The sequence below is a fragment of the Pogonomyrmex barbatus genome, unplaced genomic scaffold (assembly GCF_055798465.1).
Source record: "Pogonomyrmex barbatus isolate J1 unplaced genomic scaffold, ASM5579846v1 scaffold6, whole genome shotgun sequence".
NCBI lineage: Eukaryota > Metazoa > Arthropoda > Insecta > Hymenoptera > Formicidae > Pogonomyrmex > Pogonomyrmex barbatus.
This window is the reverse complement of record NW_028297160.1, coordinates 2,864,738-2,892,175: the sequence shown is the minus strand read 5'-3', so window position 1 is coordinate 2,892,175 and position 27,438 is coordinate 2,864,738. Positions and strand designations below refer to the sequence as shown.

The 27,438-nt window shown below is 33.7% G+C and overlaps 2 protein-coding genes across 3 annotated transcripts; both read left to right on the top strand.

Annotated features, from left to right (window-relative positions):
• The first annotated feature begins 6 nt into the window (after nucleotides 1-6).
• Chsy (Chondroitin sulfate synthase) lies at nucleotides 7-18,260 on the top strand. Of its 2 annotated transcripts, XM_089082355.1 has the most exons (8): nucleotides 7-212; nucleotides 5,559-5,663; nucleotides 6,372-6,513; nucleotides 6,606-7,320; nucleotides 11,873-12,013; nucleotides 12,278-12,458; nucleotides 15,494-15,850; nucleotides 16,473-18,260. In XM_089082355.1, exons 3-8 carry the CDS (start codon nucleotides 6,386-6,388, stop codon nucleotides 17,423-17,425), a joined length of 2,475 nt encoding a protein of 824 aa, XP_088938481.1. In that variant the 5' UTR covers nucleotides 7-212; nucleotides 5,559-5,663; nucleotides 6,372-6,385; the 3' UTR covers nucleotides 17,426-18,260. The 2 variants fall into 2 exon arrangements, with proteins under 2 accessions (XP_088938481.1, XP_088938480.1); XM_089082354.1 differs by lacking the exons at nucleotides 7-212; nucleotides 5,559-5,663 and having other exon boundaries at nucleotides 6,372-7,320.
• A 1,929-nt stretch (nucleotides 18,261-20,189) lies between these two features.
• Nucleotides 20,190-22,085, top strand: LOC105427942 (lysozyme). Its single transcript, XM_011639940.3, has one exon. The coding sequence runs from the start codon at nucleotides 20,679-20,681 to the stop codon at nucleotides 21,171-21,173; it is 495 nt and encodes a 164-aa protein (XP_011638242.2). The 5' UTR covers nucleotides 20,190-20,678; the 3' UTR covers nucleotides 21,174-22,085.
• The last annotated feature ends 5,353 nt before the right edge of the window (nucleotides 22,086-27,438 follow it).

Here is a 27,438-nt window from a genome sequence, read left to right as displayed (position 1 = left end):
GTTGCCTGTGCACGTCTGGGAAAGGAAACTTGTGCTCGAAAGATTTTGCTTCTAAATGTGAATTTAGTTATGTGGTTTATGGAGATTTATGGTTGTCGGGAGGGTAGAACATAATACATTTTTTGACGTGAAAGACGAGAGGGTCACCACGTGCGAACGGAAACGGCGTGTGTGGCATCAACGAAAGAAGTCGGTCGGTCGAGTTCTGAAAAGTAAGTTTCTTTTTCTAGAGGGAGGTTTATTTTTGTCTCTGATCACGCACGCGTATTTCGCGGAAACGCGGAGGTGACGATTGATAATAATTAAAGGGCGCAACGTAATGATCTATTTTTCTTTCCTTCTGTCGAAGAAATCGTCATTTCTTCCATGGAACGTTGCGTGCTGTTTCAAACCAATTAACGCCATTCACGTGTAGATCTGTTATCGTGTCTGTAAAATGATTTTATTTGTTTTACTAATATCAGCAATAAGCGTATCTTTTAAACCTTCAATTTTACGTAAAGAATAAATATTGCGCTTTCAAACGAGAGAGAATTCTAAAGACTTAATTATAGATGATCACAGTATTTCAGAATATTTACTTTTTTCTCTACAAGAAGAAGATATGTTTTTTTTTAAAGAAAGATGATAATCTTTAAAATTTTTCTTTTCTCTTTATGAAAATGTAAGCAACTGAAAGACTTCTGAAATATTCTACGATAAGTTAAATAAAAAGGTAACAAGAACATTTGTCTTGCACTTTTTAAAAGAACGAGACTATTTGGTTATATAAATAAATATAAAAATGTTTCTTTTTTCTCTCTTTGGTTCTCAGTAAAACGAGATCTTGATGATATAACGTGATGTTTCTTGTTGTCCAATCGGTTTACTGATGCGATTCATTCAACCGGGAATTGTCGATCGTAATAAGCCGTTAGTGCACCTTCTCACGATAATAATTCTTATTTCTAGCATCGGACATTTTCTCGAATCTCGATATATTCTCTTACAACATCGAGTGATAAAAATATGCACTAATCTATAAACTGCAGTTTTTAAAAAACCCTCGATCGTCATTCTTCCTCTCACCGTCTAACGCACTTAAAATATAAAGTCCAGTCAGAGAGAAAAACATAATAAAACACATTAAAAAGAGATAAAGTTTTCTTACAAGCTTTTCCTTTTCTTCTTTTATTAATTATATAAAATATCAAAAAAAAAAAAAAAAAAAAGAAAGAAAACACTCAACATCACTGCGGAAAAAATATATCCGTGATAAAATGGTGACTATCCGATCAATGGTGACGTGTAGCCATCATTCCGTTGAGGAAATCCACTTACGGGCTTACACGCGAGCGCACACGATAAGATTAAATTCGACAAGAAACACCCCCCCCCCCATGGAGGAGTATTCCCATGGGACTTTCATGCTAGAGCATGAAATAGATCATCCTCCCGTGTTACGAGAATGTCGTAATGCCGTGTCGAGGCGATTCACTCCCGTGTTACGAGAGAGTGTCGATGACTCCTCTACGGTTGTCCCCGGCTTACCGGTCGATCGAACGGTCTCTTTTTATCTCTCTCTCTCCCGGATCGTCCTCTCGATTCGAGTCACGACCACGACAATCCGGTCGCGGCCGTCGTAAACGGTCAGCCGGACGATTCCGCGCGTCTCGCCGTCTGTGGGAACAATTAGCGAGCGACATTCCCCTCGTCGAGAAAGCTTCCTCTTCTCCGCTCTCAAAACTTCTAGCGATGACAGCGGGCTAGTAACATACACTCATCGTTAATGTAAACTGACATTTCCGCGGCCGGCTAACCGTAACGCGTTTCCAGACACCCGGTCGTTTTATTGGAAATCGCCTTCGAATCACTTTCAAGAATTACATATGGTTGGAGAACGCGATCTTTCAGGGTCGACGTAATGACGCTTAACATGTGGGCTGTAATTTTTTTAAATGTAGTCTTACTTGCATTTGTAAAAAGGAATGATGGAAGGCTTAAAATTCTTTTCAGTTCTATAGTTATTTGTGTACACTAATAATTTATGTGTAATACAAATTTAATTTTCTTTTTAAGTTTATAAATGGTTATTCTTATAAAAGTATGCATCTATAATATGCTTCTTTTAAAGCTGAAATAAATTAATTATCAAAATTAGAGTTTTAATTAGGGCTTGAAAAAATAATTAAATAGTTCAAATATTAATTAGTTTGAACATTTAATTCGAATTTTTTGAACTAAAAATATTTTCGAATAATTCGAACTGTAATCCCATACTCGATTCCTTTTTTTCGATATTCTATATTATTTATATAATTTAAAAAAAAAGAAAAAAACTTGTAAGAAATTTTACTTATTTTTAATTTGTTTGACAATATTTTTAATCTTGTTTTGCCTGCATTGATAAAATATTCGAACTTTAGACACAATAAATTGACTTTACTAATAATTAGATTGAACTTAAACTACCCGAATCCGAAGTATTCATATATAATTCGACGTTCTTCTTTTCGAATTCTTCAATATATTTAAATCTGTCATTTTGCTTTAAATTTGCAATTTATTAATAAATTTATACATAGAAAAATTTGTTAATTTATATAAAATTTAATTTGCTGTAAAAAAATAAAACTTATTTCTAATATATTTTGAAATTGAAAGCCAGTTAAGTTTAAGACACAATTCGCGCGCGCGCGCAACATAACGCAAGAATTCTCAATGAGCAACGCATAGTTTGCAAAAATTTTTATAACAATTTTTTATAATTTACATGGAAATGTACTATTCGTCTTTCTTCACACTGAAATACATTCTGAATATTATGTATTATATTATTTTCCATCAAATATGAATCCACGAATGAATTTCGGAGCAACTGTCGCATTTGCGATTAACGTTTCGACGATTCATCTTTTCTTCTTGTTGTTTTTGTAACGTAAATCTGTAATCTCCATTTTAAAGGAGCGACTTTGACCTAAAACGTATGCTATTTTATGGCTTTCCCGATACTAATCGGCTAGACGCCGAAGGCTCCGAACGCACAATCTAGCGGCATCCTCCGACGGCGCCGACTTTTGGCCTAAACCGGTTCTCCTGCCTTTCATACGTACGCTCGTTCGTGCACGTCATTCCGGAGCGTATCCTTTAACGGGACGGACACCGGGATTTCGTGGGTTCAAGGAGTCGAGCATGTAATCGCGATTACATCGTGCATCGGTCGCTCTTCCAACTCGGCCCGCGGACACGACGCGGCGAGTCTCGCGATGAGAATCGCGATTTTCGACCGCAACGGTTCTCGCATCTGACGTTTCAAAGCATGACGTTTCTTACGCACGTGATAGCGAAGAATCGCGGGAAGAGTAACTGTAATTGATACTCGACGCGCATCTGCGTTCTCCGAGTAGCTTCGTGGATTATCGCTTCTGTCTCTATTCCTCGTGACATTTTCTGTGCGTGACACATCAAAGACATTCCTGTAAAAAATTTACCTTTTTTTTACCTTATTTTTATTCTTCTCGAAAAATATAAATAAAATTATAATTATAAATTATGGTTTTTATATAAATATATGATATAAATGTATAAGTAATAATGTGATTTCCAAATAAATATAAATATAAATATGATTTTTTTCTTCGTTTATAAAACGAGTAAATTCATTCTCATGAGGATACAATGGGATTTGTCAGAAATGTACATCATACGAAATACATATTTGATACTAAAAAAATAAAATATGTACCGTATTGTTGTACTTGTGTACTTTAATAAGAAATATAAAATTGGAAAAGTGATTAATATTTTACAAATAGCTTAATAATTACATACGGATTGATCGAAACGTTGGCTCGAGGTGAGTTTGCATCCGCCGCATTGTGATAACGCATTTACGATTGCGTAAGTTAGCTGACCTTTGAAGGAATTTTTAAGGCAAGTTACGCATCTAATGATCCCACGTGATACGGAAATACGTGTGAACGGAAACGGGCGTGCGAGAATTTGCCTAGAAACCACCGGCGATAATAATCGGCCGCGATCTTATAAATAATGAATTAGTGATGCGCGTATTATTACACAAGTTCAATTATCCACTCTGGCTGCGTTTATCTTGATCCTTCTCGAGGATCGATCCTGAAATATTTGATACATCGCCGGACAATCCTGTCGCGTCAGAAGAAAAATTGCTGTACGCGTTGTTAAACGTTTCATGCGGAATTGCAAAATTATGTTAATCTGTGATCAGTGATCGGATTCGGATGTTCAAGAAGGAAAAAAATCTTTAAAGGTATTTTTTTATGCCACAAGAAAAATTAGTAATTTTACGACTACTTTTACGGCTTTTGCGACGGAACTGCAAAAATACCTCATTATTCAGAACTACTATGTCGATATACGTACATGCATATTAGTCGGCTCGGAACCGGTTTCGCCTAAGGATCGAGCCTTTGTCTACATCGATTTGGAAGGATATAAATTAAAGGTAACGATGTGGATGCAATCTAGAAAAGGGCGTCCGAAGCAAAAAGCACACGAGGAATGTATTATCCCTTTCTTGAGTTCTTTCAGAATATTTCGCCGCGTCTACGAAAATACGCACGGACGTTCGTCGTTTCGTAACTAAAACACTCGCCAGAACGCAATTGCTGAAAAAATATTTTTACATATTTCCCCAGCCAATATTTGACTGTAAAGTTGGTTGGTTTTGAACTAATGTAATTTGTACAAAGATAGATGGAAGGATAATTCGAGTGCGTTAATTCTATTAACAGAAGCATTAATTGCATATACGATATATTTGTACACCAGTTATCGGACAGGCGAATTCACGAACGGAACGTTGCGTTTCTGGGTGCATTCGTGAAAATAACAGAACCGCGCAGTTAATTCGCCGAGGAAGGACTTGTAACGGCGTCGGCGTTCTCATTTCTGGACAGGTCGTTCCATCCGCTATACATTTCACGACTTTCTAGATATCCACAGAGCTCGCTTTGTTCCCATTTCCGTTATCGCAGGTCGCATGACTAAGCATTAGATACCAATCATGCAGAAAAGATTTTTCTTGAGTCTACGTAATGCCCGCCGACCCGCAGATAATTGCAATTTCTTAACTTCTTATTAAAACTTGGGTCTCTTTTCAACTGGACACACGCTACTTTCTACATAATCGTAAACAAGATTTTAACTATAATCATAAAACGCGGTAAAATGTAACGCGGTAAATGTAAATGGGATTAGAATGCAATTAGAATAAATTAAATTAAATTAAAATTAATTTAATTGAAGGAAAAAAAATAGAATCCTATTTGTGATTACTGATTGTACGTCATTAAGGTCAGATGGCTACAAATTGACGCTTCTTCATATCGTGATTACTCGATATCATAATGAAGTATCCGTTTTGTAAATCACGCTTGATGATGAAAAATGTCTGGATTATTAATTGCTGACGTCGTTGATTTGAGTCGCCATCGCTTAGCACGTGTGCGACCACATTCTTCAAAGTCGCGCACAACTGTACACGTTAGATTTATAATTTGACGACCCATCTCGAGATTTATAATTTCCTTTCGTTTCAGATTATTGAACGTTGGCGTGTCAACGAATATTCTTTCGTCGTTCCGAGGCGACGCGACATGGTCATTTTCGTCACTTTAAAAAAAAGATTTGACGTCAGTTTCGCTGTAAGTCTGTTTTTATATTTGTCTATTGCTAATTGAAGTTCTTGTTAAACATCAATTCTTGCATCAAGTATAATTAGATTTGAAGTTCTTCCGTAAAAGAAGAATGACTAATCGACTAAAAGGCAGTTTCGCGAAGAGAGACGAAGATCAAACACAGTCGAGGTTTGTTTTACGAATAACGCGGGACGTAAATCAAGGTCCGCTGCTCGTAGAATTCGTTTAAAATATGTCTCTGTTCAGACAGAATTGTTTATTCTTGTTAAAAGCTTACCTTCTACGAACGATGTCTTACGAAGTGTTATTTAAGATACAAAGAGAGTCTGCAACATAATACTTCTTAAATTATGACAATAAATACCTAAGTAAAGTAAATAAGTAATCAAATATATTGCATAAAAATATATTGCAAAAAGTATCAATAAGTACCAATGTATCTATAAACAATAGACGAAACTTATATAATATTATTATATAAAAAACTATAAAAAATTAAAATGGTAATCTTATATGGTTATAAAAAAATGTAATTCTAGAAGAGTAGATCAAACAGAAAATCATAACAAATTCTGAAGAAACGAATTTTCATCCTAAAATATTTAATTTACTGCAGACAGATCTTTATGTTAAAAAAAATTCTAAATAAATTGGAATGATTTTTATTCACGAGATAAAATTGCTTACGTCACGAAGAAAGTTTCTCCGTTTTAGTAGCGGGCAGAGCGATGGGACTACCCAAAGGATATCCTTTGTCGGGACTAATTACTATACTCGAGCCGACGATTACGGGTACCATGACGAGGATGAAGCCGACCGAAGACCCGAGGACTCTTAAAGAGCGTAAATGGGAGAGGTGACCCACCCAGTGATGCGTAAACGGCGTGGAGTGGGCAGCGCCTTTCTGGGCCTCTTCGTAGGCCTGATCTTGGGTTTTCTGATCCTCAGTTACCGCCTGATTGTCTTCAATCAACAGCAACAGGTCGCCATTTGGACCTCCATGCCCGGTTTGCGGTCATCGCCGTCGAAAGCGCCGGCTCGAAACGTGCCGACGCTGAAGGACGACGAGCAAATCAACAGCTCGACATCGAATCTGGTGTTTGTAGGCGTGATGACGGCTCAAAAGTATCTAGACACGCGAGCCAAAGCCGTCTACGAGACGTGGGGCAAGGAATTACCTGGCAAGATAGCCTTCTTCTCGTCCGAGTCCTCGACGGTTCCCGAAAACTGCCCGGATCTGCCTTTGGTGCCGTTGCCGCGAGTGGACGACACTTATCCGCCGCAAAAGAAGTCGTTTATGATGCTGCAGTACATGTGGAGCAACTTTGGCGATCGCTTCGAGTGGTTCCTGAGGGCGGACGATGACGTATACGTGAGAACAGATCGGTTGGAGACGCTCCTAAGATCCGTCGATTCTAGAAGGGCGATGTACATCGGACAGGCTGGCAGAGGGAACTCAGAAGAGTTCGGGCTGTTGTCATTGGAGTACGATGAAAATTTTTGCATGGGTGGTCCGGGGGTAGTGCTCTCTAGGGAAACTCTAAGGAGGATCGTGCCGCATATCAAATATTGTCTGCGTCATTTGTACACCACACACGAGGACGTCGAGCTGGGCAGATGCGTGAAAAAGTATGCTGGGATTCCCTGCACTTGGAGCTATGAGGTATATAATTCCTATTTAATTATATTTATGAGGGAAATAACACTGATATGATTGTATTCAACGTAACAGATAAGAAAGTTATTATTTGCAAATGAATGAAAGTAAGAAAATAATTTTCCTGAAGTGAGAGATTTCTTTCTCAAAACTATTCTTAAAAAATGTTTTTGAAAATTGCAAAAACTCACTTTCTCCTTTTCTCGATGTATTTTCTATTTTTTAAAAATATTCGGAAACCGATTAGAAATGAGTTCTACATTTAGGAATGAATAGTGTTTATTTGTTAGTAAATAAAAATAATAAAATAGCGACACGGAAAATGTTTGAAGAATTATTTATAAAATTTACTCATTTTTTTCTCCTTCAAAGAAGGTTATAATAATGAGTAAAGTTTACATTTTGCTATCAATTCGTTCATTTTATCATCGAATGCGAATATTACGACACTACCAATGCGTTGTGTCGTGCTTAGATAGGTAAAACTTTTTATCTTATCATGAACCGACAAAAGTACATGCTAAATGCTATCTTGCTGATTGCCAAAACATTATTGCACCTTGACTTTATTCATACTCATCGAAACTACCGTTTTCTTCTGTTTTGCAACAACAACGTAATTTCATTCGACATAATGAGATTTTCAAACTATAAACACATCCAAGTTATTTTTTTATTAATTGTCAACTTATTCCATTTTTTTCATCTTGTTTGATTATATTTTTCGCAACAAGAATGAATCGAAATTTTTTATTTTAATTTTAAAATTTATTTACATCCGAAATAAATAACAAATGAACAATTTTCTATTTCTTGAAAGAAGATGATCTTTTCGGCCATTTCCAATAGAACTTTATGATTCTAAATTGGAGCTTGCAGGTATTAAATAATAAGATCTAAAAAAAAAGGTCTATCCTACTACTTACGGTAAAACAGGTAAAAACAGGTAAAAATTCTAATTGAGATCAAGAGTAGGATAAAAATTTTGGGAACAATAAATAAATAATTGTTCTGCTATTGCATAAATATCAGTGATTATACACATATACATAAGCAAGGAAAGTTTTTTTATTTTCAAAATTCTATAAATAATGCGACAGTTTGTCCATTCCATTGTCTCTTGCATGATACTAGGGCTATTTTGGTTCGTTCAATTTCTTCCTCGCCTCTAGAGCTACGCCGTGTACACTCGTAGAAACGTATGTACACGACACGAAACGATTTGTTGATTAACACATACGCAAGGAAGATTAGACGCCGGTTCATCCGACGTTGCACACACTTGTATCTACGCGTTTCTCAACTCGCAATGATCGTTCGGAGCAGACCGGCTGCAAGCCAACGTGCAAACTGCATCGTATTAAAGCAATCTCGTTCCTATCTCTGTTCTTTTGTTCTTCAAAAATTCTTGAAAAATGTTAAATGTTAAATGAAGTATTATGCAGGGTTGCCTCATATTATAATCTTAATTTTTGTTTGTATCATAGTTTGACATTAATAATCAGACGATTGAATCATATATTTTAACTGTACAAATATATATAATTTATTTATTTGATTTATTTAATTTATTTTAATTAATTTAATTTAATTTATAGACAAGGAATTGGAAGAATTGGCTATGACTCTTTTGTTAATTTAATTTAATTTCTTTCGTAATTATTGCCTGATAATTGATTTATTTTTGAAGATCAAGTCACAATTCTTTTTAAGGATTGATCTTCTAAATCGATTCGATCTCAGATTAAATTTTGCGTAATTTAATCGGGAATCAGGGCGCGATGTTCATACAATAGGCATACGCCTGATACATCACAAATCGTTAGTTTAAATACATAAACCTAAACATAAACATATCACACGCATTTGCATTATGTTTGGGACGCGTTCCAATGCGGATTAAGTCGAAAGACGCACAGATGAGGATGTTAGTCGTTAAGTAAAAGTGAATTGTACCCTGCTAACCCAGTGTCCAGATCGAGCTATTCTTCTTTATCTTGGCACTCGGTCATATTAGACCATTTAAGTAACAATTTGTGCACACGAAGTGTTTGAACCTTCAAAACGCACATCGCGACAATCAAATGGAATTGACGCACAAATTCTTCAAAAAGAAAAAAATTCAAATAAAAAAAATATTTTCAGAGTTTTTCATAAAAAAAGATCGCACAACAATTAAGAGTTGTGAAATTTGATGCATTTTAATGATGCATTGATGCTCATTTTAATAAATTTATACGTCACACAAAACACAATATATATAAATATTGAAAATTGTTAATTATCAATGTTACAACAGAACCAATAATTTATCATAATATATAACTCGCAAAAGAATAGTCGGATCGATATAAGCTAAACAATTTTGATTTAAGTTTAATTTCGAAAGTAAATTCTATTTTATCTTAAGTACATTTTTATTTTATTGTATATTTATACTTTTTTTTTTAAAGATATCGAAATCACGAACGATGTTGTCGTGTTGCGGCCAGCGATAAGTAGATTTGAAGAAGCCTGTTTAAATCGGGCGGAATTAATAATTCACTCACGTTAATGAGCGTTCATTATTTATTATTCGGTGGGACCAAAAAATACAATTCGCCTCGTTACAACCGCAACGCGGACGGGACACCGCCGACGAAGTGCACGGCACTCGCTCGAGTGCATTACCAATGCCGTATGCACGCTGATATCGAGCGACGCGAGCGAAAGGTAAAGTGCACGGATGAGGATGTTACTCGTTAGGCCCGAACAAATCGTAGCCTGCTGACCCACTGGCTAGATCATCCGTTCTCGTCTTGACACTCGACGTAAGGTCGAAACACTTAACAATCGGTCCTATGCGACGTGCAACGTTCGCGCGGCGCTCGCCGGCCGTTCTTGCGCGTGCAATACGTGCCACGATTGATTGATCGAGGCGAGACTCGATAAGGGATTTACGATCCCAGCAGTGGGTCACGCCTTTGTTATAGCGTCTTTCGCCGTGTCTATTACGGCCCCTAGGAGAGACCAATAATTACGGCGCCGATGATTTCGCGAAATTAGCGAGCTTTTGGTAGTGGTAAAATAGCAGAGAAAAGCTAATTTATCTACATAGAGTTGATAAACCGATAATTTGATTTCTTATGAGTTTTTTTTTTTTTAATAGATTACTGAAGCGAATATAGGTATTTTGAAGGGAAGAAATTATAGTTTAAATACATATTCGAACAAAAATGTTACAAAGATCTCTGCAACGTTGAAACAAAATCGACATATATTGTTTTTATTCAAATTTTATTTGGTTTTTGAATTTAATTTTGTATTTGAATGCGTGGAAAGATATAGAATATATATATATATATATATATATATATATATAGTTCTTGGAAAAAAAAAAATAAATAAATAAAGATAAAAGTATATCTGAAGAATATTTCGAAAACTTTTAACTTTTCGGATTCGGATTCAAGTCGCGATTTTGACGTAACTGTTGGAATAGACGACTTTTCGAGACGCTCGCCATCGAGTTTGTTCGAGGAAACGTCAACGTCAAAAAAAATTCTGCGAAACAAGAAACCACCACACCCGGTGTCATTGTTAACACTCGCGCCGCGAGTTTAGCGTTTCGGCTCGTCCAGGCGCTTCGAATAGGACGTTCTTAATAGTAATTATTATAGGTCGTAGTGCGCGCAGAGGCAGGAAGTTCGTACTTTAAACTCCGCTTCTCTCCGTGCGCTAATTGCCATTTACGAGGCTCCGCTTGTACGCGCACTCAGACATTCGGGACGGATTAATATACCGGGGCGCACACGGAATCGAGAGACGCGATACCATTGTCACGTGATTAAGTGCGAGCGCGCGATCCGCTCTTCGGATCTAATTCCAGTTGTTTTTTAAATTGGTTCCGGCCACAAACGAGACGCGCATCCGCGTCGAGCGGGAGAGACGCGGATATTAATTTGTCAAATTTCAATACAAAAGACTTTGAGAGAATTTGACCAAAACTCTAATTAAATCTGTCTAATTGGACAACTAACTTGTCAAATAATATGTGTACTACTTTATTAGCGTAAATAGAATTGTTAATTTTTATTGTACGATGCCAAAAGATTAAATTAGGAACTAATTAGATTGTTTGCTTTAAGCAATTTTGCCGAATAAATCAATCGTCGATTAAGTTAATCACGTTTGGTTGAATAGGATCTTTATCTGCTACTGTTAATTACATTATACTTGGAAATTTCCTCAATTATGTGTTGAACTCGTAATTAAGATTTATTTAGGTCTCAATATTGAAGGTCTCACAATTGGAATTAAGATAATATGCTGATGACTGATTTTTCAAGAATAACGTCAATAGCCCTGTTTTTTTAATAATTATTAAATAAGATATTATTATTCGTTAAATTAAAGAAGAATATAAAAAACGCACGAAGGAAAAGATATAAAAATAGAAGTAGAATAAAATAAATTAGCATGTATCGTATGATAGCTGTCAAACGGTTCGACCGTATTTATCATCGCCGGCTCTCAAAGTTGACAATGCTCATAGTATACTCGTGATGATGCCGCACAGATGCAGTCGATCCTTTATCACAACAGCAGCGGGGCCCAGGCGTTCACCGGAAATCTCAAGAAGAAGGAGGTTCATCGTGCCATCACTTTGCATCCTGTGAAAAGCCCGCCTCATATGTATAGACTGCATAATTACATGAGGGTTCGTATATCATGCCAAGTATCATAATTATGGTAATCATTACAATTATGTGAAAAACTAGTCGCTGCATTACTTAGCTACGAACTGTTAAGTAATATGACAACCGTTACGTTAGCGAACGAAGTAACGTGAACGATATGCGAAGAGGTATTCGCTTCGCAGGTATCTTGTAATCGCTACTCCGAAGCTAATGTTTATTACTAAAAAATTGTTTGTATATATATATATATATATATATATATTGTGCATAATATCTTCTGATAGGGACTGCAAATACAAGATCTACAGCAAGAGAGGATCCGCTTGCACAGAGACATTTACACGATGGCGCAGGAATTAGGAGTGAGCCTAGAAACCTTAAAGAACTACGAAATAGCGGAGGGTCTGCGTCTTTTTCCGGTCGATCCTAATTCCGAAGATTACCCCGGCGACACGGACATACTGGGTATGATTTCTTACTTCCGTCCTCGCAGAACCGGCGATAAAATCATACGTCGCGTTGCCCATGGAACTTTACACACATATATATATATATATATATATATGACTTTGCATCTTTGTCAATTTCATTTCTCTTATTAACCAGGATAATTTATCGTGACAATTAGATCATCTTGTAAATTACAAAAGATGTATAAGTTAAAAAATTAAACATTCAGTCAATTAATAATAATATGTCTTTTTTTCTACTAATATTTTTTTCTAATATATATTTTATTGAATTTTTTCAAACTCATAAATATGAGCATAATGATTGTTTATCCATTAATTTTCTTACTATGTTCGTAAATTAAAAATCGCCACTTTCCTTACTTAAACATTCCTTAAACATTCCATTAGAACTTTCCGAGGTATGAAATATCTTTAGAAAGATAACAATCTATTTTTTCACTTTTCGATCGTAAAACTTTTATTGCATATTACTATTAAATTAACGCTTCCGCGTATCCGCACGAGCAACCATAGCTATCTTTAATGCGAGGCTCGCACGACATGTCCCATCGAAGCAACACGTCAAATCGTATTCCAGAGGAGTTGCAAATCCGTTTGAAATCGGATACCTAATCTCGCGAGAATGCATAGCTTTATATCATCACGTTGTACAGCTTCTCATATTACATTTTATCGAGAGTATTTCGTTCTTGTCCCAGAGTAAAAACAAGTCTTACAAGAAGAACTAGACGAATTGAAGATACGAAATTCAATACTAATCGAAATTTTATTCTTGTCAATTTCTAATTTTAAAAAACGAGAATTCTTGTTTATAAAAATATCAAATTTTTGTATATTCTTTTCAATATATATTTTTTTATTGATATTTGTTTTAATTTTTAACTAAAAGGGTATTAGATTGAGAGAATTAGGATTGAAAAAAGCATAAAGATAAATAGACTGTTCAGAATTAAAAAATAAAGTAATTTTTCTTTTATTTCATATTTCAAGCTCATTCGTTAAATTAGTGCTAATATATTGATACATATCGATATTCACGCTTTTTTTATCTTCTCATACATAGTTATCTTCTCATGGCGTGCGATGATAGATTTCAGGAACAAAATTAGTATGAAATTGTTAGAAGTTTTTGATTTATATCAATGCCCTATACATTTAAAAATATACTATTATAATTGTTATAAAATATTATTATTTTTAATTATAATATATTTTATAATAATTATTAATATTACAAGTACATGAATATATATATATATATATATTTTTATACCTATTATTATATATATATATATATATAATAATAGGTATAAAAATAAAATTTTATATGTTCTAAATATATACGTCAAGAACTTGTAATGTTTTTAAATTAGTTTTATCCTTGAAATGAATCATCGCTACAAAAGAAATAGTTATGAAGTAAAAAGTACACAAAGGGCGATAGACGTGTGAGATCGATTGATATATTAGCATCTAAATAGAGTTGAAAATCCTGGAAAGCATTGCTATCTTAAATAATGACAAAACAGGTCAGAATAAAAAAATGACAAAAAGAAATTCTGAAAATTTATAAAAAAGATATTATAATTATTCAATCACTTATTTAAAATTTATACCAAATAAATCTTTCCTAATCTCTTTTAATTTCATCATATTCTTTTGATATTTTACCACAAGAATATTTACAATCTCAATTGAATTAACAATCTTAAGAATTAATATAATATGTCATTCCTAGATAGTTTCGACTCATAAATCTGTTCAACTTGATTAGTCTATGCGAATTGTTGATCGATTTAACACGGGACAGGAACTAGATATATAACATACTTCGACAGATTTATCAGATGTAAATGATTGAGAGAGCTTTACTGTTCCAACCATTTCGATCTTCTACATTTTTTTTTTATTATGCGATTGTATTATCATGTTGACATATATAGTATCCCGTATACTCGTATAATATCTCATACACAAGTACGTCACGCCGCAATAAATTAAAATTAATCGAGTGAAAACGGAGTTATAGTAATATATAGTAATGTGAGGTCACGGTTCAGGAAACATTGAAATTCTTTGAGAGGAAATTGCCATATTTGCTTATTTCTTCTAATTAATTTTCCGTCATTTTCATGCAGCTTGCTCAGAAAAAAATCAGTCTTAAATCAAGACACATATTCTCATGTATAAGCAAACATATTATAATTTTCTTGGAAAATTTTAGTCTTTATTTCATTGAATTTATAGTGATAGCAAGTATTACTTTGCTCAACTTAAAATTAAAAATCTTCTATATAAAGATTATAATATTTTTATTTGTATAAATTTATTTTTATTTGTATTGATGGAAGTATAAAAATATTTATCCATCAATACAAATTCAATCAAATCAAGACTCAAAAGTTTTCTAAGACAATTAATATTTTTATAAAAGTTTTTTCTAAGAAGATTATAATATTTTTGCTTATATAATGAGAATATCTGTTTTAATTTAAATTTTTTGTGTGGTATAAAAAAATTTATATCGATTATATTATAATAATATTTATCGGTTAACATTAAAATAATTAAAATTGTATGTATAAAACTTAATATTTATATGCCGCTTTCCATTACACTACAAATTATCATTGTTTTTATAATTTCAAATTCTAAATACAACTTGTAATATTTCTTAATGATGGATTTGAAATTGACAAAAATTTATATTCTGTAAAATTAAATATTTAATCATATCGATATTGTTTTATATATTATTTACACGCAATTATAGAAAAATACTTTTTTTCATATCTTTTATGTAATAAAATATAAATATAATTGTCAAATGTGAAATAAAAAATATTTACTCTAGTATATTTTATTTCTTACTAAAAACTTACAGGAGTTTACAGTTTTTAAACTAAGGTCTCCGTTGTAGATCTTGAATTGCAACATATTTTTAAGAAGCATCAAGTTTCTATTCGGTGTTAATGAAAAAAACCTGTCGAATTTATTGATTTGCTAAATAAAATCTTGTTTGTACAGGTGTTCCGGCGAGTCTTCGTTCATTCAAGCCGACGACGAGTGACGAAGTGATCCCGTGGGACTTTCTCTTGAAATTGGAATACAGTCTAACCGATTCTAATCCTAGACGACGTATTCACAGCGACATCAAAGAGGGTCTGGAGGATATCACTAGAGAGGTCATGGCCTCCATTAATTCCTATTCAAGGCAGCGCGGTCGTGTTGTCGAAGAACGGTCCGCTCTTTACGGATATAGAAGGGTAAATTCTTATGGAGCTGACACGATATTAGATCTTCTGTTGGTCTATCGGAAATATCGAGGCAGGAAAGTAACCCTTCCCGTTAGAAGACACGTTTATCTTCATCAACATTTTACTGGTACTTATTTTTGTATAAATCATTCGCGCCTTTTATTACATGTATATACTACACGTACGCCCCAATATTAATTTTAATAGACAAAATTATTATATAAAATTAATTAAAAATTTGTAGTTAAGACTTTTTTTACATATTAAATATATTATATTCTATGTCGAAATTCGGAGATTATAAAATCGCAATGTAAAAATTCGTGAAAAATGAAATAATAAAAGTCGTTTTTTCTCAAGAATTAATTTCTTACCAATTTTTATGTTAAACTCATTATTCTCAAATGTCAAAATACTCCGTACATATCTCATTGTATTAAATAATAATAATTTAAAATATATACATGTACATATTAAAATTTCTAAAAAAAATTTGTAATCATAAATTTTAATTCCAATCGCTGAAAAAATAATATAAATTAAGTATAATTTTGGAGTTTAAATCAAGTACATTTTATATGTAACAATTTTGCTTCAAATAAAAAATTTTAAAAAGTTTTAATGTTTCAGTATGTAATGAAATTTGTAATAATGTATCTGTAAAGATTTCTTATAAATATTATTGTAACAAAAAGATTTTTTAAAAACATTAGTTTAAATATAATAAACATTGTTAAATGTTCTTGCAGGATTAGAGATGCGTGAAACGGTAAATGGTATCGAGGTCCAACTTCATCAAGAGTTAGACAAATCTATTCGCAGTTTACTCTACGGTGGCTTCCTGAATCTCAATTTCAATTCTCAAGAAGAAGATCCAGTACAAAGTAAAATCATTAATTTTATCTTACCTCTGTCGGGCCGCTTCGAGATCTTCCAAAGATTTCTCCAGAATTATGAGGATATCTGCTTGACTAGCGGCGAGAAGACGTCTCTACTCGTCGTGCTCTATCAGCATAAAAGCGAGAACACCTTCAACAAAACGATAGATCTGATCGAGCAATTCAGATACAAATATCGTAGTGCCAGCATAGAGATTCTACCGGTCACCGGGGACTTTTCCAGAGCTCGTGCCCTGGACTTGGGCGTGTCGAAAATGCAGGCCGACGATCTGATGCTGTTCATCGACGTGGACATCGTGTTCACGGAATCGGCATTGCACAGGATACGCCTGAATACGCTACCAGGTCGGAGAATATACTTTCCGATAGTCTTCAGTCAATATGATCCCAAAGTCGTTTATGGCGAGGCAAGGAAGCAAGACAAGTTCACCATAAACGAGCTCTCCGGGCACTGGAGACAATACGGTTTCGGAATCGTTTCCCTGTATAAGAGTGATTATCATACCGTGGGCGGTCTGGATCTCTCGATCCAAGGATGGGGCAAGGAGGATGTGGAGTTCTTCGAGAAGGCGGTCAAGTCGGGCCTTGACGTTTTCAGAGCGGCGGACAGGCATCTGGTGCACGTGTATCACGAGATAGAGTGTAGCAGGGAGCTATCAAATCTTCAATTTTCCATGTGTATGGGATCCAAGGCTGACACGTATGCCGGGGTCGAGACTTTAGCTAATACGATTTATGATAATCCGGATATATTGCGCTTCGCCAAAGAGAGAAGACAGAGGAGAACGAATCCTGCTGGTTAACGGCAATGATTTGGCAAAATTGGGATTATTGGGAGTGATACAATTTTATTTGGGATCGTGAGGAGAAATTGTGAAAATATTTTTCTCATTACGCACTCGCGCCTCGATAGCGGCTTTAGTCACGCGAATGTAACGCTAATGATTATCCGAACTCTGAACTTTCGGTGCCAGAATATCTCGTTAGTCACACTGTTTGTAAATAAAAATGGCGTATGAATGCATGAATCGCAAATAATTTAGGAAACCAATACACTTTGATATTTTATTGTATATACCGAAGCTTTAATCGAGGATATAATTTTCAAGAATTTCATTTGCGAAATATGATTTGTATTATGCGTAACGATTTTCGAAGATAGATCTGGCGATCAACAGAGATCACCAAAGTCATTGCAGACATGCTAATAGAATTTTTATGTTAAGGAAGTATGTAATATGATTCTCTCGTTGTTATGTTTAATTCATGTGATGATATTATTCTCTACCGCCCAATGATCCTTTTCGATTGAGGCTAAAAACAAACAAATATCGTTCACTTTTACAGTTGCAGATGCCGACTGTTCTATAAGAATCGAGTATAATGACATGTATTTTATAAAATCGTCAGCCTAGAATGTAAGTTTAAATATTATAAGTTAAATGTGATATTATCGTGCCTTAAAACGCTACTCTATGTACTGCCAATCACATTATTATGATTGTTCCGATGTAAATACTTCTAAATTGTCGCATTATGCGCTTTATATTTTGTATATTTACACGTAAAATGCTGTGTCTGCAATAATTGGAATAATACTCACGCTTTATTGAATAAAATTCACATATTAAGTAATAATATTATTAATATTTGTCACCCTTTTAAGCTGAAAAATATAAAATATAAGATATAAGCGAATCTCTTATTTGATAGACAATACAAAATGTAAAGTATCATTATATAATTATTATTTATCTTTCTATTTGTTTATTAATGTTTTTCATTTAATAGAACAGGAAGGGCAATACTCAATCTTAAAAGTCTAATAATTTTTCTTTTTATTGAATTTATATAAATACTCTACATATAAATTCTCGGAATCAATTGTTTATATCGCAAATTACGTGCTATTATTTTTAATAGACTTACAATGCAACAGTTTAAAACTATAAATCTATCAAATTTGAAATCAATTACCCTCCTTCTCTTCTACAGGAAATTCTTTCATTTTATTAACTATAATTTATTAAAGTGTTCTAACATCCTAATAAACATTTTAGATATATTTTGAGAATATTTTAATTTTATCTACATGTTTTTGCAATTAAAAATAAAAAATAAATAAGCATTTCTTAAATCTCGATATAATTATTTATTTCTTGATATAAATATAATTTTTCTAATTATAATAATTTTCTTTTGTTATCTAAAAATAATGTTTACATCCATTAAACAAAATCTTTCTAAATATATTGAATTTTTGAAATTAGTTTATTATATTTGACTTCATAGAATTATTGTGATTGTTTTATGAATACTTAGTAATTATTATTAAGCAATTAACTATTCAGCGAACTCATCTTGAGGAATTCTTCTGAAGATTAGAATTTCTAGGAAACTCTGTAATCAGAAGTGCAGAAAAGGTCAAACTTCAAATTAAAAATAACTGTCACGTTATACGAATCATTATAAATGATAATTTATCGAGCTTTTTCGAGTAGCATTTAATGAAATGAACGAAAAACAAATAGAATTAGAAATGCAATAATGATAACTTGTAATATATGTTTGACAATGGATAATAATGTTATTTCTTGGAAAAGTAATGCGATTTTTCTTGTGCAGTGCATTGCACTAGAAAATATTTAAAACTGATTAATTGTGATTTTTGATAATAAATATTATATAATAATCCTTATCGCATTACTGTGCGAGTAAAACATATCATAACAAAACATATCATAACAAAAGTGTTAATTAGACTCAAATGATGCATATGATAATTCCGCGACAAACAAATACCTATTGGTTGCAATTATTTCTTTCAAAGTCTGCAAAAGTTTATAAAAAAATTACATTACATAAAAATAGATTGTCGATTAATAATATCAATATAAATTTAGACTTTACTTATTCTTTTTTCTTTGAGAAATTTAGTTGGTTTAGTTACATAAAGAAAAAAAATAATATTGGATCAATTAAGAATAATTAAAAATAATTTTGTTATTGCAATAACAGTATTAATAAAAGAAATATATATGCATTTATTTCATCACAACCATTATTGAATCAACAAAATTATTTTTAATTAACTTGATGCTATTGATTCAACATTTTTTTCTGTATAGAATAAATGTTTTAAATGTAATTTTAATAACAGATACCTTCGTAAATTTATAATTTGTTTTCATTGTAAAGATCCCGAAAATTTGCATGCATAAAGAATTTTCTTGACGCTTGAAAGAGAGTTGCATTGTTTTTCTCAATAGAGAGGTCGACAGCACTGAAATGCTTCTTCTTGTGTTATCTTATGTTTATTTTAGATAATATTAATAATCCATTACAAATTACTTTTATCGACTACGAAACTGTCTGTGAAGGAAAGCCATGGATATCCCGCGGGTATAATCAGTTAATCAGAGACAACAAGATTCGCGATGCGAGGCGCGACAACGGAAGGCGAAAAGGCGGTCTTATCGACTTGCGTTTTATTACGGCGTTGGTAGATAATAGCATATCGCTCAAGCTCAAGGTCATCTGCGATCGTTCGCGACATTAGCGGCAGACGGCGTATTTATAAGACAGAGTTCCGCGTGTGAATCCTCAGTGCAATCGTTGTCAACACCTTACGCCACATTACGTTCCGGAAGGAAAACGCGAGGTCATTTATTTACCTCAGCTTCGAATATCCGAGACAGGGATTTAATTAAAAATATCCTAAATAGTCGTTGAAAAAATTCTTATCTATCACTCAAATATTCTTATCTATATCAGCACGCTAACAATTAACTGGAGTTGTTAAAGTGTCAAATGAGACACAGTGAAGAATATCTTCATTATCTTTCAGTGTCTTCCTTATGAATCTTGAGATTATTACTGGATTATCCAGCGAGTTCAATTCTTCAGGACAACATCAATCGGCTTTTATGTTTTAAATTTGATTATCAATATTCGTCCAAGCGATTGTTTAATCAGCGATTCCAGTGATCGGGAAAGACGCTTCTTATACGTTTCTTGCCAGGTCACCTCGGCGAATAATCATTCTCGTCTTGAAGAATGAGGGAATCGGAATGGGTGATCCTGTTCGTCCTGATGATCACAACTCTCCATTCGCCGGTGGAGGGGAAGATACTCACGCAATGCGAGGCTGCAAGAGAGTTGGAGCGGGCTAAGATCAGCAAGAGCTTAATCAGCAACTGGGTCTGCCTGATGCAAAGCGAAAGTGGAATGAACACGGCGCTGGTAACTGGTCCAAAGACAGCCTCCAGCTACTCTTACGGTATTCTTCAGATCAACAGTGCCAAATGGTGCACCAGAGGACGCACAGGTGGCATCTGCAATAAACGCTGTGAGGACTTCCTGAACGACAATATACAGGAGTCCATCGCGTGCGCCAAGAAGATCTTCGATCGAGAAGGATTCAAGGCGTGGGACGGATGGACGAAGAAGTGTAAAAACAAACCGCTGCCCAATGTATCGAACTGCACACGAAAGAAGAGAATGATCACCGAGATCGAAACGGCCGAGATCGAAACCGATTCGATCGTTTAGTGATAGGTGATTGTGAAGTGTGCTATTTAGCACACTTGATTGCAATCAATGCGAAACTTGAATCGATTTTGCTGTTAAGAATGTTCAGAAATCTTTCGCAAAATTTAAATCTTGCACGTTAACTTACGTAAATTATTAATCAGATAGCGATTTATTTTCGATTTTGTTAATATGTTGTACTCGACGAATAAAATACATCATACAAACAAAATATGCCGGTATGCTTCATAAATATGTATCTAAACCGATTGGATTGACGCCAGTTATGACGCAAGGGTTTACTGTCTTAACCCACTGTCTTAAACCCACGTTGCACGACTTGGCAGACAACACCACGCGAAATGGTTTAGAAATTCCGACTATTAGAATCACAAAACCGTACGTGACAAGATTTTGCAGGCGTCTTCCCGATTTCATCTCTTTACACTCACGTTGCGTATGTGACATTTAAGAAGAATTGCTTTTGCTTTCAAACTCAAGTGTCGTATATTTACGAAATTCAAAAATAAAATTATAAATTTAATATAAAATGTCTCTATGCCAAAGCAAAATAGAATACTTTTAAGAATCTCTTTAAAAGAAAGGATGATGAAAAGATATCATAACTTTATTGTAATTTTGTGCCATAAAAAATAATTTATAATTAAATAACGTAAATCTTAAATTAAACATAAATATATTATAATTATATATAAATATAAATTTAAATATTTTAATATAAATTTTAATTTTACAACTTGTTATTTACGTTTACGTACCTTGCAATAAATATTTACACACACATATGTATATATCTCAAAATAGCATTATTACATGTATAATATATATTAGTGTTATAAAAAATTTAATATTAAATTTAATATTATTTATGTTAATATGATAAAATAAATAAAAATTATATCGATTGATTAATCCATCCTATCTTATTAAATTATAAATAGCAATTATATTTAATCTTTAAATATTTATGTATATTTAAATTTTAAATTTTTTCAAAGTATTAGAATTTTCAAAATTTTTAGTAATTTAAAATTTTCTAATTTAAATAAAATATTAAAAAATTTTAAATTATCTTAAAAGAATTAGAATTAATGTTTGATTTCTTTGATGTAAAAACTATATATTTACGTATCTGAAATAAATTTAAAAAAATTAAAAATAGTTTTAATAATTTTAATATTGTATAGCAAAATACAAGCGATTAATTAACCAAACACTTGTATCCTCAGGTCAATTGTGCGAATATAATCGAGATATTGCAAAAATACAGTTGTTTTTATATTTGAATTTCAGAGAAGCGATCTCCAAGGCCACAAAATGTAAAAAACGTGAACGATTCTCATCTTTGCATAAAGCATTTTCTAATCGATATCTTCTTTTGAATTTATTAAAATCAACAGCCGATTTCGATTTCTCGTCATTTCTATAAAACATGTTAGTTTATTCTGATTTGTACGAGATAAATTCTATATCTATTTCTAAAATCTTTTCAGATGGTTACGTCAAACGACACATCGAAAAATTTGATTTCGTAAAATAGTTAGATAAACAATTTTAACGAGAGAAAATAAAATTTTGTTAGAAATACTAAGCCTAATAAAGAGAAAAGAGAATTATTTTGAGATTATTTATATATTTTGCGAATTATTAAATCCAAGAACACTATTTTTCTAATAAAATATTATATTTATTTTGAAACGTATTACAAATCGAGAGAAATTGCGATTACGATCTACGCGAGTACAGAATAAACTTTCTTAAGCATTCAGAAATCTCCTCCGTGTTTCTCTCTTTCTCCGTTGAAAATTGATTGAATCATCCGCTCAGATCCATACGTATGATGCATGCGAAGCGCGAAATGGTGAGCGTATGACCGAATTGCATAACGGAGCATTTGAGGAGTGAAAGATTCAAAGCTGGCGTCCTCCACAATCCGAGAGACCCCGCGGAATTTCGATGAAATAGACGACGCGTCGAGATTATTTTCCCGGATTTCTCGGCGATCTTCTTTTTTCGCAAGGACTTCTCGCTACTACTAATTGCATAACGTTTTCGATTACGCTGTAAACTTTTGTAAGTTCCTAGTAAATCTGCGTTATTTGTAAGAGAATTCGAGTCCGGCGATGCGAGTCTCGAATTGACTCGAGGCCTGCCTTTCCAGGCGACCGCTGCCAATCGCTTAGCGGAGCGCTGGCGCGTTCGGCTCGAAACGATGCGCGCCACGAGGATGCACGTAAGTGCATTTTATCATAGCTCCCGGCTGCGGTGCATGCACCTTTCACTAGCGGAAGTGAACAGCTGAGAGGCAGACGCGTGAGAGCGACCCAGGTCATTATTCGCTCGTTATGGGCGACCGCTTCGTGCGAGCCGAGCCGCTTCATCGCGAAACGAGTACGCTCTCGAATCGCCGGCCGACCATTAACGTAGGTCGACTATCGATTGACTTATCGCCGGCTCTTGTCGTGCTTCTTTAATCATTCTTTCCGATGAAACAATAATTTTATCGCGCGTTCATCTCATTATTTGAAAAGCCTCTAAACGCCCATTTCTACCGATGTAAAGTAACTCTCGGTTTACCTTGCTTTTTTCTTTTTTCTTTTTTTTTTTTTTTATTTTAAAAAAAGATAAAGAGCAGATTAAATCATTTTGGTTTTAGAAAACGGACATAACAGAGACACGACGAATGTTAAATTATTTTATTAAAATTCAAAGTTTAGTAACGCTCGATCGCGAAGGAACATGAGAGACTTCTTGATATTATTTCATCATTATTCAGGAAAGCCTGCTCGTTTGTTTGCTCGATCTTTTACTCTTAACTTTCTCGCTTGATTTGCGAAATTGAAAGATCTCTCCAGAATCTTCCGATAAGAACAAACGATGAGGTTAGCTTTGGTTAATCTCTTATTGATGCTTCATCGTGACTGCTGACGATCGTCGATCGTCGGTTCATCGTTGAAAAAAATATTCATTAGCGATACGTTCGAGGAAGATTCGTGCGCCGACAAGAAAATTGCGATTCAACGTATAAAAGCGGGAGATCTTTTCAGTGCCGCGGCAATTAATTGTACAACGTGTCGGCGAAATATACGGATATGCGGACGTGCGAAGTAAAGGAACAGAGCGCGAAGAACACGTTGCGCTTTCTCAGCGACTTATGATTACGCAATTGCGCGAAGATGGATATACACACACACACACACACACACACACACACACACACATATACGCGCATACTGTAACGAGTTTCTCATTGGTGTGTTTCAATGTTTCACCTCCGCGGTTAATGGTGAAAAAAAGCACTATCACCGGTTTATCGGGGAATAAAATTACATAGGAAGTAAATCTAAGACCCTTTCCTTCTCTCTTCTTTCGTTTGTTTCTTTCTTTCCTTCTCTCTTTTATTGGAAGCGTGCCGTAATTTCGCCATGTAACTTCTACCGCCATTATCCTCGACTTTCTTTCGATACCAACCGTTTATTAATAATTACTAACGACCCTTGCCATTTTTCATTATTTCGTTCGGGGTTCTGATTTAACGATTACCTGCCAATAATACAAGGTGATTTACTGATCAATATAATCTGACGTACAATTCAAGTTTTGATGCTGCTAGACAGAGAAAGATATGTCTGTGTTCATTTGTGGAAATACGCGATAATATAGCTTCAACAAAATAAAAACGCAAGAAGAAATGTATATCGCATTGTATTCTTAAAATTCAATGCGATTTTGATGTCGAAAGTTTTCTATTTTAACAAATTTGAAGCGTTGTAAAATTAAATAGAAAGTTGACATTTTATTAGAGAAAACAAGAATAAAACTATATTACACAAAATTTATAGGCCTAATATATATTAAATATTACAAATACCAATTTAAAAATTGCATTATTCAATATTATTTAAAATAGACTACATTGTTTAATATATTGTAAGCAAATCACTCAAAATTACATTTATTTCTACAAATTTATAAATATAAAACTATGAAAAATAATATTTTTATTACAGAAATAAAGTTATAAAAATTCTATAATTATCCGATAAATTTATTTCATCTATTTTATTTGTATTTTTTGATACCGTTTGTCAAAATTGGATTTCTTGATAGTTTAAATTACTACAATTTGTAAATTTTACGACGTAAATTTTAAAAAGTTAAATTTTATCGTCATTTTTCAATTTCTGAATTGTTTCATTGGTGGAAAACATTCAATCCTTCATCATGTAATCAAAGATATCTAAATACAGAAATTAAACCTCATCCAGTCGTCTAGTGCTTTTATCTGCTGCCATCAACGAGTCGAGTTTGTAATTAATTATTCGACGCTTGCATATCTTGACAGCAATCTCCACACGTATGCATGTGCGCGCGCGCGCGCGTGTGTGTGTGTGTGTATGTGTGTGTGTATATGTGTGTGTGTGTGTCTACAATCGCAAACATTGATCTACGGGGAGACCCCCTAGGATGATCTCTTCCTCCCGGACGTAAGGCTGCTTTTACTCCGTTCCCTTTAATGGCAACAAAGCCTCGCTCACGTTGCCGTTAACTTATGCATCAGCGGCGATGTCCGCGAAACAATACGGACCTCGCACTCGTATTCTCGCACGGTAATCTCGTCCGGTACAACAAACGTCGCTCGCAGTGTTAATTCAGCTACAACGCGGGAAGAAGGAAGCGGGGAATTGAACGTCCAACCTCGCGCCGAGGGAATCGACGGTCGCGCGGTGATGAGCGCTGCCGGTGAAACTCGAGCGTGATCTCTGAGCGGCGACCTCTGCAAAGGTCGCCCCTTTTGCATCGAGGAAAGTGAGACCTGGATAGAGTGCAAGTGGAAGTGGATAAGATCGTAATTACCCAGCGCGAAATCGTTCGCCGGTGATTGAAGACAACGAGAGATACTTCGCGCCTGGGAATGAAGAGATTTGCGAGAGCGAAAAAGAAGTTGCAAAATAAGATTTTCTTTTTTTTTTAACTAGAGTATTCTCAATTCACTTTGTTCGATCGATAAAAATGCGTCTAAAAGTGATTCAAAAGCTATCTGATTTATTGAGAAGTCACATTTAAGGACATGTTATATATTATATTTAAGGACATGTCTATCTTTATAATTTTTATATTTACAATAAAAAAACTTCTGAAAAACTTACAGATTATTCTACATTACATTTAAAAATAATACAAAAAAATTTAGTGGTTTAGAATTTGGATAAAAAATTATTTAAATAAATAAGTAAAAATGTGCTTAAAAATATAGTTAAGAAATAATGATAAAAATTTCAATCTTTTATATAAATATTTTAAATATTTGAGTTTATTTATATAAAGTTTCATTGCGATGCAGGAATTAGACTGTAAATAAAAATTTAATTTTTATTTACAGAATAATTAATTTCTGCATTAGAATGAAACATTTTACATGAATCTTGAATATTTAAAGTATTTAAAGTATTTAAGTAAAATATAAGTACTTATATACAAAATTGAGATTTTTATCATCTATTTCTTAATTACATTTCTATTAAAGCACATTTCTATCTTTATTTAAATAATTTTTTATTCAAATTCTAAATCGCCGCAAAATTTTTAGTATTACTAAATTGTTAATATTACTAAATTTGTAAATTTAACCTATAATTGTTTTATAATTTGTTCATTATAAATAAAAATAGATATAATACACCCTTAAGATATTTTTACTAACAAGAGTGAGTTCAGAATATGGACCTAAATTTTGTGCGAAAACTTCGGTTCGGCAAAATTATAAAAATTTTTGTCTACAACATTTTGATAATCCAAAAATAATGTGTTTGATCAAGGCAATTCATATCGAAAGTTTCGGCAAAAGACTTTGGTGAAACCAGACGTAATCGTCTTGTCAGGGGATTAGTTTAGAAACGTCGGCGGACCGCAGGCAACGACATTATTACGCTATCAAGCAATTGCTCAATCGTTAAGTAAACACGCGTCTAGAATCTTCAAGTTGACGTAACGAAAATCGTCGTCCACTTGATTCGATTTCGCGTCGTTCAATACAGCGCAGTGGAAAATCTCGCAAAACATCCTGTCTCCGCGTCACTGTACATATTCATGCTGTCTCGCATAATATATAGATAAAATCCTGTAAAATTATCTCTTATAGCTCTACGAATCTTTTTTTTAAATGAAAATGAAAGACGTTATTGCAGGAGGATTATTGGTGATGGATGGGTGATATAACGGGTTACGTAGTTTGAGACCATATAATAAGTTGAACAAAAATATG

Coding starts and splice junctions, on each gene's coding strand:
- Chsy (XM_089082355.1), top strand. CDS start 6,386: ATGGGACTACCCAAAGGATATCCTTTGTCGGGACTAATTACTATACTC. Junction 12,014..12,277: donor GACTGCATAATTACATGAGG/GTTCGTATATCA, acceptor ATCTTCTGATAG/GGACTGCAAATACAAGATCT. Junction 12,459..15,493: donor CGGCGACACGGACATACTGG/GTATGATTTCTT, acceptor TTGTTTGTACAG/GTGTTCCGGCGAGTCTTCGT.
- LOC105427942 (XM_011639940.3), top strand. CDS start 20,679: ATGAGGGAATCGGAATGGGTGATCCTGTTCGTCCTGATGATCACAACT.